Source organism: Prinia subflava, chromosome 14, assembly GCF_021018805.1.
Source record: "Prinia subflava isolate CZ2003 ecotype Zambia chromosome 14, Cam_Psub_1.2, whole genome shotgun sequence".
Classification (NCBI taxonomy): Eukaryota; Metazoa; Chordata; class Aves; order Passeriformes; family Cisticolidae; genus Prinia; species Prinia subflava.
Genome location: NC_086260.1, coordinates 3,209,020 through 3,221,506, shown reverse-complemented (window position 1 = coordinate 3,221,506; position 12,487 = coordinate 3,209,020). Strand labels below are relative to the sequence as shown.

Sequence of the window (12,487 nt, the reverse complement as noted above, 5' to 3'; positions counted from 1 at the left end):
TCCTATGCAATTGTTACATAAATAATCATAACTTCAAGGACAGGTTGATGTCATGCAGGGACCAGGCGGTAGAAGCTGGACTGTGTCATAAATTGTTACTACAGGAATTATTTCCAAGCAGTTTCCTGACTGTGTTGTCTGCAAGCTGATAATGCCATGAGAAAGAAAAGGTGCTGCAGAGGGACATGGGACCAGATTTTAGAACTGGGGTGATGAGCCAGCTAAATTTTCATCTAAACCCCTCTCCTGCTGCAGAGGGACCTTGTGTAGAAAAGGTTTGTGACTTTGTGGCATTCAGCTTTCAGCTGGTAAATTGATAACTCTACAAGCAGAACTACATTTGATGGGTATACAATTTTAAAGTATGGGTTTGATAAGACAGCAATGGTTACAATGAAATGAAAGCATAAGTCACTATACTGCTGTTATTATGGGTTTCTTAACCCACTTTAAAGATATGGCTGGGGATTTTGTGTTTAAAAGTTAATATTCCTGTGAACTGTGGCAGCACCCACATCATGTCAGGCAAACAGTTCTCTGGACAGGAGCTGTCCACATGATGAATGGTTTTGGGGTCAGCCTGTGGATCCCTGGTTCCTAAACCCCAGCTGGGTGAATCCTTTCAGCTCTGCAGGTTCCTGTTCTGATCAGCAGCCTTGGCCACTGTGGTGGCTGCTGATCTGTGAGACGTGGTCAGAACTGCCCTAACAAATGATGAAAGAATATGCAGTGACGCAAAAATATCCTTAAAAGTGCGTTACAGCAGGGAATTACATTTCTGAATCTGGTTCCTAAAACACCTGCAGTAAGTGCCATAATATGTGGTAAATACTGAGCAGTGAGTAGTCTGTAATTACTTTTTTTTTAAGCATTTCCCATCTCAGCACACCAATAATACCATTTTCCATTAAAGGGAAATGAGGATGGCAGAGCTAAATATCTGGATTATAAAAAGCAGTAATTCCCAAGTCTGCTTATGCATAACAGAGATAAATTGCTTTTTAGTCTAGAAAAAGTAGCAGGTATGGGTGTGTTATTTTTAGTAGCACAAAAATCATGCAGAAGAGAAATATACTGGGATGATCTCAATAGCCTGATTTCTAGTGTCTGTGTAGAGTCAGTACTTGTGGCTAATCCTAAATCTAGCAAATAGGTGATACTAATATGCTTAGTTTCTATCTGGAAATTTGTTACAATTGACAAATAGTTATACCCAGTGCTTAAAAACCAATAAATACATAATAAATAAAATAAATATATCTGTACAGCTTTGTTTAAAAAAAAGGGGCTTTATATTCCTAGACTTTATTCCTAATGCTGCTGAATTGTGTTCAGCAATTTTTTTTCCTTATAAACAGTTCATCTGAAATAACACACACACACACACACAAAAAAAAATCCATGCATATGAACGCTTCAGAAGACTGCCAAAAACGAAAAATATGCATAATTTCTGAGGAACACACCATGTGACAGAGACAATGGGATCTTTCATGGCACAAAAGATGGATAAATTAACTTGTCTGAAAGGGTGAAATGCTTAGCTTTTGGACCTTCTTAGCATTGGAAATATACTGAATATGGAGCAAGCTGTAGATAAAGTGCAGTGACTGGAGTTAAACTGAGCTGCATGGACTTGGATGAAATTTGTGGTGCAGCCAGATAATGGGTTTAGCCACTGCATGAGGCAGGGACACAAATATTCTGTATCAGGACCAGACAGCGAATAAGGAAGGAATTCTTGAATTTATAGATACATTTTTAATAGAAGCTATGCAATGATTAGGAAATAGAATAGCATTTACAGTATTTTATTTTATAGTATGTACTGTATGCTCTTCTGCGCCAAAGTAGGCTGGAGAGAGGACCAAGAAATCTATAGAGGCAGCAAGAAATCTATAGATAAAGATGGCATAATCCTGTCTGGGAGGTCTGTGTCTCCTGAAAGTTTTAATACTTGGAATGAGAATGAAATAGTCACTTGAGCTTGATGTGGTGCTCACTGGAGTCAAGGAGAGTTTTGCTTTTCCAGTGCCTCAGCTCAGGCTGTGACTGAGAGAGGACACTGACAGCGAATCAAGAAGTTATGAAGCCAAATGTGCCATCAGCATTCCATGGCCAAACTGAGATAATGGAAAGGAAAATGCTGCCGTGGTCAATTAAGGTAGAAGTGATGTGTATTTGTACTTGAGAAAAAGAGAGATGATGCCCAAGGGCACAACAGGGGAAGCCATGGCACAAATCCAAAGGGTGATCCCAGCAAACAAATAGAAGGAAGAGATGTCTTAAACTCTCATTTTGATCATGGAGCTCTCATTAATTCCTATACCCAAGAAGAAAATGGTCAGAAAAATAAACAGGAATTAATGAAAAGGAGAATGAAAAAAGCTAATATGCTGTATCTGGCCCCAAATGGAAGCAGCAGAACATGTGCAATTGCTGAGGAACATCCCATGACAGCTTAGGAGGTGTGAATGCAGCAAATATGTGGGTATAGTTTGAGATCTGACTCCTAAGAGCCATGAAAAAGGCTGGAAACGTTTGAGTGCTACCTTGGAGATAAAAAGGTAAAAACAGGCAGCAGGATCTTGGGGGGGTGTAGGGTTGGCAAGACCCAAGTGCCTCCCTGAGTCTGTTTTCAAATATCTCTCAACTGGCAGCTATATATTAAGTAGAAAAAACAAATAAGTGACGATTTGTTATCAGTGATGTTCCTAACAAGGAGAAAAAAAAAAAAAAGAAAACCCCAACAGGAAACCCCCTCATATCTCTTTAGGCTCGTGAAGAATGTGCTCTACCTCACTAGGTGGCTTTCCATATCATTTTCCAGTCTGTGAGTGTGTAAGGGATTGGATATACAATGGCTTCTCTCTGCTGGAGCTGTGCAGGGCACTTGGCATCCCTCCTGTTGAAATCTTCTATCAATTCTGGTTATGTCACAGTGAAACACCTTTAGGAGAGACAGAGTTTCTCACGTTTTTATATTTATATATGTGCTTTTACTTTGACAATTATTCTACTGAGAGGTTTGGGATCCTCCAGCGATCCCTGAGCCAAGTGCCACTGTTCAGATGCTAATTTCCTGAGGTCACAATTGGCACAGGGTGCAGAGGCTGGATCCTTCCAGCCTGCCCACTGTGAGGACAAGGCTGGGCCTCCTGTGCAAGGCAATGGGGATTTGCAGCCAAGGCTGGGATGACACAATTGTTCTCTGTTACTAGAAAACACATTCTTATTTTTGTTTGAGGTATGAGGCAGGTTGTGCTGCTACATAAATGTCATTTTATCAATAGGTGCTGTTTAATTATTGAGCAAGGTAAGTGATTTACATGCTTTATTCCTCTGGGTGGGAAGAGAAGGCTAATTAATTGCCACTTTTTAATGGCAGACATAAATTGGAGGCTTTCAGGTATCTCATTTACGTCACTTATTTACAAGTGGACAAAATTTCCTCCTGGTTGCCACCAATTGTGATTTTCTTTTCCTTCTGATACAGTGCTCATGACAGTGGTGGTTTCTCTTTTCCTGTGAGAAAAACCTGTTTTCTCTGCACAGGGATGTTCCTGGAGCTGATCCCCAGTTTCCCACTTGCAGCCACAGCAGGAGCACACCCCGGAGCCCCTGGGAGGGGACATTGGGACAGGGCTGTGACAGGAAAGGGCTGGCAGAGAGAAAGTGGGGAGGATGCTCAGGGAATGGAGGAGTTGAGCACTCAGGCTCGAGCAAACATCATCTGCAATAATACAGATGGAATGACCTTAGGCATTGGTGGAAATAGTTACTGAAAGGTTGAGAAAGCCACAAAATCCCTGTGCAGAACAGTTTCGTTATAATTATTTTCTATTTTATTTTTGCAGCAACAGTGTGCAACATTGTTTTCTGGATGTTGGGAGCACACAGCAGAAACCAGAGGGGTTTCAGTAAATTATTCTTTTCCATTATTTAGACTGATTTCTCTGGGTTTAATGCCATGAATGATAAACATTTGTATGCATTGTACAGCTTGTTGGCTCTTCTATGCCTCACAAATGTCACAGAGAAAAAAACTTTTTTGCCTAAGAATGAGTAAGCAGCTTTTCTTTGTAGAAATTCATGCAAATCCTTGGGAAGTGCACTATAAAAATGCTAGTTCTGTTAGACTACAGACGTCTGTGCTGCATTTAAAATGCTCTTTATGGTCTGATTCACTTCTTTAGCAAGTTCTTAAGGAGTCTGCATACTAAGAAAAAGCAGCACAACTTTAAAGATTTTTACAGAAGCAAGAGCAGCAAAAAGCCTATTTTATAACCCCCCTTTTTCCTCAGGAATTGGAGAAAAAAAGTTCAAAATATAGGTTAATTCTTCTTGCAGCTCCATCTAATCCCTCTTTTATTTCCCTCACATGTACAGTCTCCCTCTTTTTGAAAACCCAGAATTATATTGTTTAATAATAGACTGTTTCCATGTGTGTGCATTTCCCTTCTGCCTTGCGAGCCATCCACGACAAAACAGTTCAGACCAAGGAAAAATTCTTTTCCTTAAGAGCACAGAATACATTTGTTCTCCACACCGTTAATTTGCAAATGGAAAATCTGGGGAGAAAGACCCTGGAAATAAAGGAATTTTTATTTTGCTAGTAATTAGCACATTTACGTATTACCAAGGCAGTGCCAGGACTGTCTGTAGCATACTGAGATGCTCTTGGTTGGGTTCTCAGGCTCTGCTCCTCTGGATCACTCCTCAAAAAAAACCCCACAGGGAATTTTATCATTTGCTTCAATGAAAACACAGAGCAATGCTGGGGCTTCTGAGACTCTTGGACTTTCAATAGAAGCAAAGTTTATTTGGTGCCCTTTTTCCTTTAATCACGTTACATGACTTTATATCAGGGCAGAAATGCTCTTGCTTATTTTTTAAAGTGATCTTTTGTGTATCTTTTCATGGCTCAATAACCCAGGGCCATCTAGAACACAGCCACAAGTTTACAGGCCTCCCCTTTTAATACCCTTCTCTGCCATTTCTGCAGAGGAGGCCAATCCATGGGATCTCTGAGCGAGGTACAAATGAGCCATAAATAACCATGAATTACTAATGACTGGGATTCAGCAAGTGTAATTACCCGTTTTCTCACATCCTCTGCTTTGTCCACCTCTAGCACTGCACCTCCAGTGTGGCTCCTTGGGAAATGCTCTTGCCCTTCCCACATGTGCTCTTCCCAAGAGCCAAAACCTATTTCTATGTGTCCATTCAGTACAGTAAATTACAGATTTTTATGAATTACAACTTTCAAAAAGCAGTGTATTCTATATTTATGTTTAAAATAACACAAAATGAGAGTGAACAGCATGAAAAAATTAAACCCCTTTTAGTTGAGGGTGCAATGTTATGTGGATTCAAGCTGAATTTGCCCCTCTCCTGTCAAATCCCTGACTTGTGACCAAGTTTCAAGGGGCTGCTTGGATTTGCTTCTCTTTACCCACCAAATCTCTGCCAGGACCAATCCCAGTGTTCATGTAACTGTAGAGTTCTGTCCCAGTGAAAACGAAGCCTGACCTTTTGTTCCATTATTAATGAACACAACAAAACACACTTATTGAATCTGAACTTTTTCATTACTCCATATGTTTCCTTTTTTCCCAGCCCATGTCTGACATGTGACAGTAAAGAACAGAGTGATTGTCCCTGGTGCCTTCTCCCTTGTGACTTCTTGCCACCTGCTTCGTAACATTAAACAGATGTGTAAGTGTAAAGCATCACAAAACTCATCCCTTCAATCATTCATCATTTAAAAAAAATCCTAATAAATCCACGCTATGGCTGAGCATACTGTAAAGATGAAAGGCACTGTAGATTTTAGGAAGATTATGCAGCAGTGAGACATTTCATGTGCAAAGTGAGTCAAATTATGCATTTATATCACAGGTGACCATTAGGCGTTTGTTTATTTTGTATCAGATCTCGTTTATGTTCCTTTAACGGCCAAAATACTCCTCTAACTTTACAATAAAGAATATCTTCCAGAGAAATCCTAACAGAGGCATTGCATTATTCATCATCAAGTGAAGAGGAAAATTTCACTTGCCAGTTTCTGGTAAATGTCTAATTAGGAAAGGGGACTTGTGAGCCACAGACAGGCGCCACGATCATTAAAGGGCACTTTTCTGAAGATTATGAGTCTCCAGTCTGTCAAGCGGAGTTTTTCTACAGCAGAACTAATTCTGCAGTAGAAAACCCTGTCTAGAACAAAGCCCTGGGAATTAACATCTTGTTTAAGCAAACACATGCCTACTTTGAAGTAAGTGTGATAGGTTCACAACTGTTATTGAGGTCAAGTTTAATGGTAGTGAAGTGAGAGAATCGAACTTCAGCACTAGTTTTAATTTCAGCTGCAGCATAGGCTGCACATACAGAGCACTTGAAGCCATACACTGTATTTCAAGTAGAGCAGTTCCCTATAATTGGCACCACCACTTTGGTCTTAACATGGAAAACTACTGAAATGTAGAGCAACTAATTCTCTGGCTGCCCAATTAAATTTGAGGGTGTGAAAAGCATATGTACAGAGGCAATTATTTCTGTTTTCCAAATCTTACAGTTTTGATTAGGTTGGTTTTTTTTTTTTTTTTTTTGAGCTGAATATTTATTTTGGCAAGCTTCACTTTGGCCCTGCTTTAGGATAACATCATTGCTCAGTAGGTTTAAGTCTAGTTAGACTGTTTCCTTGAATTAGGCTTTCGTAGTGATTGATTACTTTGGTCTCATTTTCTCAAGTCTGAACGTGTGAATGGAATTCTGATGGCAAAGGGCCCTGCTCTGGTGATTAGCTCAGTGCAGCAGGTTTGTGTGAGAGTCCTGCTGGAGAACAGAGCCCTGCAAGCAACGCCACTGGAACCTGCCAATGGAAAACAGTGCTGGCTTGTTCCTCACCACTGCTGACCTCTCATTAGCACAAAATGTGTATCTGACCTTGCTGCTTATATAACTTTGGCCACAGAGCATCTCAGTCTGGTTTAAAACACAAATCCAGCTTGCCCACTGCTGTTTTTTACCAACACTGTCATTTTTCCATATCTCAGGGACATGCCAGGCCAGGAGCAAGCGAGTGAGGCTTTCAAGTTTCCGACACGCTGGAAGATCATGGCAACCACTGTTTATTTATATATGAACTTTAGTATTTGTGAGGGGTGCCAGCTCAACAATCATGGAGCAGAATCTTCTGACCTCAGCTCAGCTGAACCAAGGGCAGTGGCAACATGAGCTTGTTTCCTGCCAGCCTGTCCTGACCCTGCAGGGACAGCCCGGAGGAAGGGGCTCTGTGCTCATTCAGCTCAGGCTTTCTCAGCTGCAAGGGCCAGGTTTGATGGGCTGTTCTTATGAGATCTTCCCACTGTGAGCACTGGGTGAACTCCATCATCTTAAATCCCAGGGAAGAGTTTTGAGAATCGCCCATGCAAGTTTAGAGTCCTATCTGTGATTTAAAATTCTACACTGACATCCCTTGAAATTCTTCCAGTGAAAGGTGTCCCTGCCAATGGCAGTGGGGGTGGAATTACAGGATCTTTGAGGTCTCTTCCAATCCAAACCATTCTGTGATGATGTGAGGATTCTGTAAAACACTCTGTCCATTTAGGAAATGATTTCACTGTGTGTTTATCTCCCATACTGTGGGCAAAGTGTGCTTAGTGTGAAACAGGTACTGAGAAAGCTCCTTAACTTGCAGGCTTAAACTTCTTTTACTCTATTTCACATGCTGAAAAGCTCTATCTCAGATGACTCATTCCTCTGTAAGTTTTCTCCAATGGAGTTTACTTTTTGGTCCCTCAGGAATTTTCATACAAAGGGAAAAGCCCTTATTTCTGTTATTGTTTATGCAGGAGTTGATGATGTTGAGAAAATCACATCAGAAACCTGGTATTAAACATCCTCCCAGTTTTCTGGTTTTCTTTCTTCCCCCTTCTCCATCCATTTTCACAACTTTTAATGTCTTGTGAAGAAAATTTCCATTTATCCAGACACCCAAAAATCTAATAGTGTATATTACTTCATTTAATATGCTGTATTCAGCTGGGAGATAAAGTTTGGGATCTATCTAAGATGGGATATGCACCCCTCTGCTGTCACACTCAGCAGTGGTGACACTGCTCTGCATCAAGGCTCCAAGCTGCCACAGTCCCCTTTGTATTTGTAGCACAAAGCATTGATATGCACAGCTACAACACACTCTAATGACGAGGTGTCTTAATTTGGTTTTTATTATGTGATTAAAGGTACAATAAGGTAAGTGCTCAACAAGAGGGAAGACCATTGTTCTGCATCATTAAGCTCACAGCGGCCCAAAAAGAAATTGTAGGCAATGTGCCAAAGCCCTTAATGAAGAGGATCTCTTTGAATTATCTATGGATGAGGAAGGGATAAAGCCTGAGCCCTGGTATATTTGATCCTCTTTGTGCTCACTGTTAGAGGACTTACAGAGCCGGCCGGACCGGACCTTCTGGAATTGTAATTTATGGAAGCATTAATTTCCCAGCCACACTAAAGCTCTTGGCCTAATAGAGAAAGTGCAGTTATGTACTATTATTAATTCCTTCAAGTGTTTTCTGAATTCCTACATCTCGGAGTCATGAACTTTTAAAAAACAAGGCTAAGGAGATTTATTTGGAATGATGCTCAATATTCCCTAAAATTAAGTTATGCAAATTTTGTCTAACTCAGACTTTCTTAAATAGCAATGCCTTCTTATCACATGATATTAGGGTTACATGGATGACACCAAAAACTACTGTAAGAGACATTTTCTACTGTTGGCAGATTTTGAAACTTTTATGTTCTGTAATTTTAAATGGCAGTGATCCTTCATCTCCCTCACCGTTAAATTTTAAGTGCTTGCTCTTGTGTGTAGGTTACATGAGGACGTATTTTTATACTTGTAGTGACATATAATTATCTGGATGTGCTCCATAAGCTATAGAAATCCCTCCCACTTATCTCGAGAAAGAGAGAAATCAGCGTAGACTTCTATTAAAATAATTTTGCACAGTTATTTATATTCTAGAATAATCGGGGATTATGGTCTTAAATAATTCAGGTTTTACTACGTTCGAAATCCCACTTTTACAGGATTACATGCACCTTTCACTTCTGTGGAAACTGAGGGTATTCCAACAGTTTCCCAAAAGACTTCCCTACTTAATGAGGAGCACTGGGCACTGACACATTGCTGAAACCAGGCTGCAGCCCTCTGCAGCTTGACAGAATTCTAAAAGCAAACTCCTGCCGGGGATCTGCACCTGCAGCCAGCACTGGATAGTTCAGTCGTCTCAGATATCAGCAGGAGCTGTTCCTGGGACTGATTTCAGGACATGTATTTAAAGAATGCTGTCCTGCATCTGTTGGGAGATGTCAGTAAGTTGCAAAGGTTCTCTGCCACCTTCCCTTCACCACAAAAATTGAGCAAGCTTCCTGAGCAATCGCAATGTTTGTGATCCTGGGGTGCTGTCTCAGTCTGTCCTGGCTGGTGCACCCCTGAATGTGACTCACTGACAGTCCCCAGACCCAGACTGCACAAAAACTTGGCAGGATGAGGAATTATCCCCACAGCCACTGCTGTATCTGAGTGGGGCATTCACACAAACCATACCTGGCCCCAGGTGTGCTGCTGCTGGCAGCACCTGCAACTGCTGCTCAGTTCAGAACACTGCCTGAAAAATCCGATTGCCTCCCTCTAAAATTCCTGCCCCCATCACATGCACAGCAGCTTAGCAAGTGGAAGTGTGCTGGTATAAATAGAAATGACAGTCAACATGTCTTTCTATTTGCTCCCACAGGTTTTTTTTATTCCGCAAAGCGTCAGCGTCCTTTGGGCGAGCGAGCAAGAATTAGATCACAACTACGTGGTTAAAATTTAATCACTTCCCTACCAGCATAACATACAGACCACATCTTTTATTCACTTTGTTGTCAGTGACATCAGTATCTGGGATCAGCTGCAGGTGGGAAGGCAGCAGGACACGGGATTGCTGAGCAATTCCCTCTGCCGGCAGCACGGAGCAGCGCTGGGAATGTCACCCAGCAATTGTCACTCATCCTAAACCACCCCAGGAAGGGCAAGGGGGGAAAGTGCAGCTCGAAGGATCTGGGCAGTGTCTGTCCACCAGAGCCTTTGACAACCCAATCCACCTTTTCAGTACTATGAGTGTATATGCCTGTATTTCCAGGGAGATCTGCAGGAATACATCCTGAGACACCTGGCCATCCCTTTGCAGGGCTCCCTCAGTCCAAACTGTACTCTAGACATGACAGAGTAAGGCATTTCAGAGGCAGGCAGAAGGAAAAGCAGAAACACAAAACAAAATCTTTGTAATAGAGGTTGACGTGTTAATACATACACAGAAAACTTCTCAGAAGGTTCATATGAGTGATTTGGTACCTAAAGATCTGTAGGGCAGTAGTTTTAATCTGCTGTCAAATCTGTTTGTTAGCTGGTATTTTTACAGGTCAAGTTGCAACACCTACAAGAACTAGATCCAAAGTCAGTGACAGGCACTTACAGACCAGACTGAGCATCAGTGCACATTAACAAGTGGCTCTAGGTACTTGTAAACAGGTACAAACCCTTCCTTGTGCATCTTTTCCACTTGTGCAAGGAGTGTGTGACCAAGCCACGATCCTTGACATGAAATTTAACCTAACATACACTGGAGAAATGAGCACAGTCTTATTCTGTGATGAAAGTTTTGTGAAAAGTTTGATGTATAATACCACGTTTAAACATCTGATGTTCTGCACACGTGAATGGGATGGTACAGGCTAAAAACATAACCACGATCACACAGATTTCAAACAGGCAAACCCGCTTTCATTTCCAGTTCCTGCTATTCCAGCTTCCCTGCCCTTAACAGCGGTCACAAGCCTAAAAGAGAACACCTGCTTTTAGAAACGAAATCCAATTCTTTACCTGACAAACTTCATACAGCAACTTGTACTGCTCTTCGGGCTTCTGCAGCGTGCACAAACTGCATCCCATGTTTAAATTCGAGCGGCAGGAAGGCTTTTCCTTATTCCCCCGAGCAGCCAGCGCGATGCCCGCGGCCGGTGCACATCCAGGTGGGGCTGGAGCCGCAGGTGGGGCGGCTGGAGGGGGCAGCGGAGCCGTGCCCGTCCCTTCCCCGGCTCTCGGCGCTCGCAGCCCGCTCCCTCTGCCGCTGCCGGCGCCCGGGCACTGCTATATACCGCCACTCATGCATATTAATCAGCCCTCATTGACTATTCATAACAGACAGCGATACACAGGCTATAATTGCCAGCTATGACAGCTGAAATTTCTCTAATTAACAGGCAAGTGCTTCAGTAGCAGGCATAATAAAGGACACTAACAATTTTGTAAACCATTTTGTAGCAATTACAAATAAACACGACTGCGTTTTACTACGGTCCCTCAGGATAATTCTTCCCACATTTCGGCAGGCTGGGAGCAGGGGTTTAAATGTAAGGCACAAAGAAATGAGTGCCATGGTACAGAACTCAGCCATGGTGAAGTTGAATATGCTCAGCAGCATTTAGTTCCCTCCTGGACTGTGGTGCTATTTGAGAGCCTCAGTTTTACAGCAGCAGCTGACTGAACTGGGTGTTCACAAGCACAGCAGAGAAAGGCATCCCTGTCCCTGAAAGCCTCCACAGCCTTAGGACCTGGCTGCAAAGCAAAGAAGATATATGTGAATGCATGTGGATTTACAGAAAAAAAAGAACCCAACAAAAAAGTGTCTTGTATTAATATAGATTAGTTTTAGATTAATATGTATTCCAAGTGAAAAATGGCCATTTATGCTACCGACTCCCATTGTGTATTTGAGTGGTGTAAATGGCAGGTCCACATATTATCTGTGATATTAAAAATATAAACTTTATGAGATTATAAAAATAAGTACAATAAAATCAGTATGGCATTTATGAGTACTCAACATTTGAGTGCGTAGATCTGCATTAAACCTGTACCACAGATGTAAAGGATAAGACAGCAGTGAACTGCCCAATGAGCTAGAAAAGTACTCGTAACTCACAGGCTTTATGGATCTTTTCCAGTCTGGGAGAAGCTCTGCCTTGTGTTGGGAGTGTGGATTGACTGTAATTTTCCTGGTTGTTTAAGCATTCAGAAGGGGGTGCCTTTTTATAACCTCACTGCAACTCATTGTGCCATGAAGAAGAGAAGAGGACAGAGCAGCCAGGAGTGAGACCAAGGGTGCCACTGCATGGAGAGCCTGGATAGATGCTGGGCCATGGTTATCTAACTGGTTTTGGCTATTTCTCAGTGAGTTTCTGTGGATCACAAGGGAAATGCTGTGCAAGGACCATCTTTTCTGTCCAAACTCTGTACACAGGTGCTTGCTGTGGGATCTTGTAGAATACTCAGCTCTTGCTACAATGGCACTGACTCATGGTTTGCATTAAAATGTTCAGTTACTGCAATGCAGTTCATGCTTTAGTACAACTTTAGTTAACAGAGAATGACAAG

General features: G+C 41.9%; 1 protein-coding gene across 1 annotated transcript in view; it reads right to left on the bottom strand.

Annotated features, from left to right (window-relative positions):
- Positions 1-11,046, bottom strand: part of LOC134558131 (E3 ubiquitin-protein ligase PDZRN3-like) — a 29,924-nt gene extending 18,878 nt beyond the window's left edge. The window contains exon 1 of the mRNA XM_063411697.1: positions 10,934-11,046. Within this exon, the coding sequence (XP_063267767.1) occupies positions 10,934-11,002 (69 nt within the window). The 5' untranslated portion in view covers positions 11,003-11,046. The remainder of the gene's footprint in view (positions 1-10,933) is intronic.
- Positions 11,047-12,487: the final 1,441 nt, after the last annotated feature.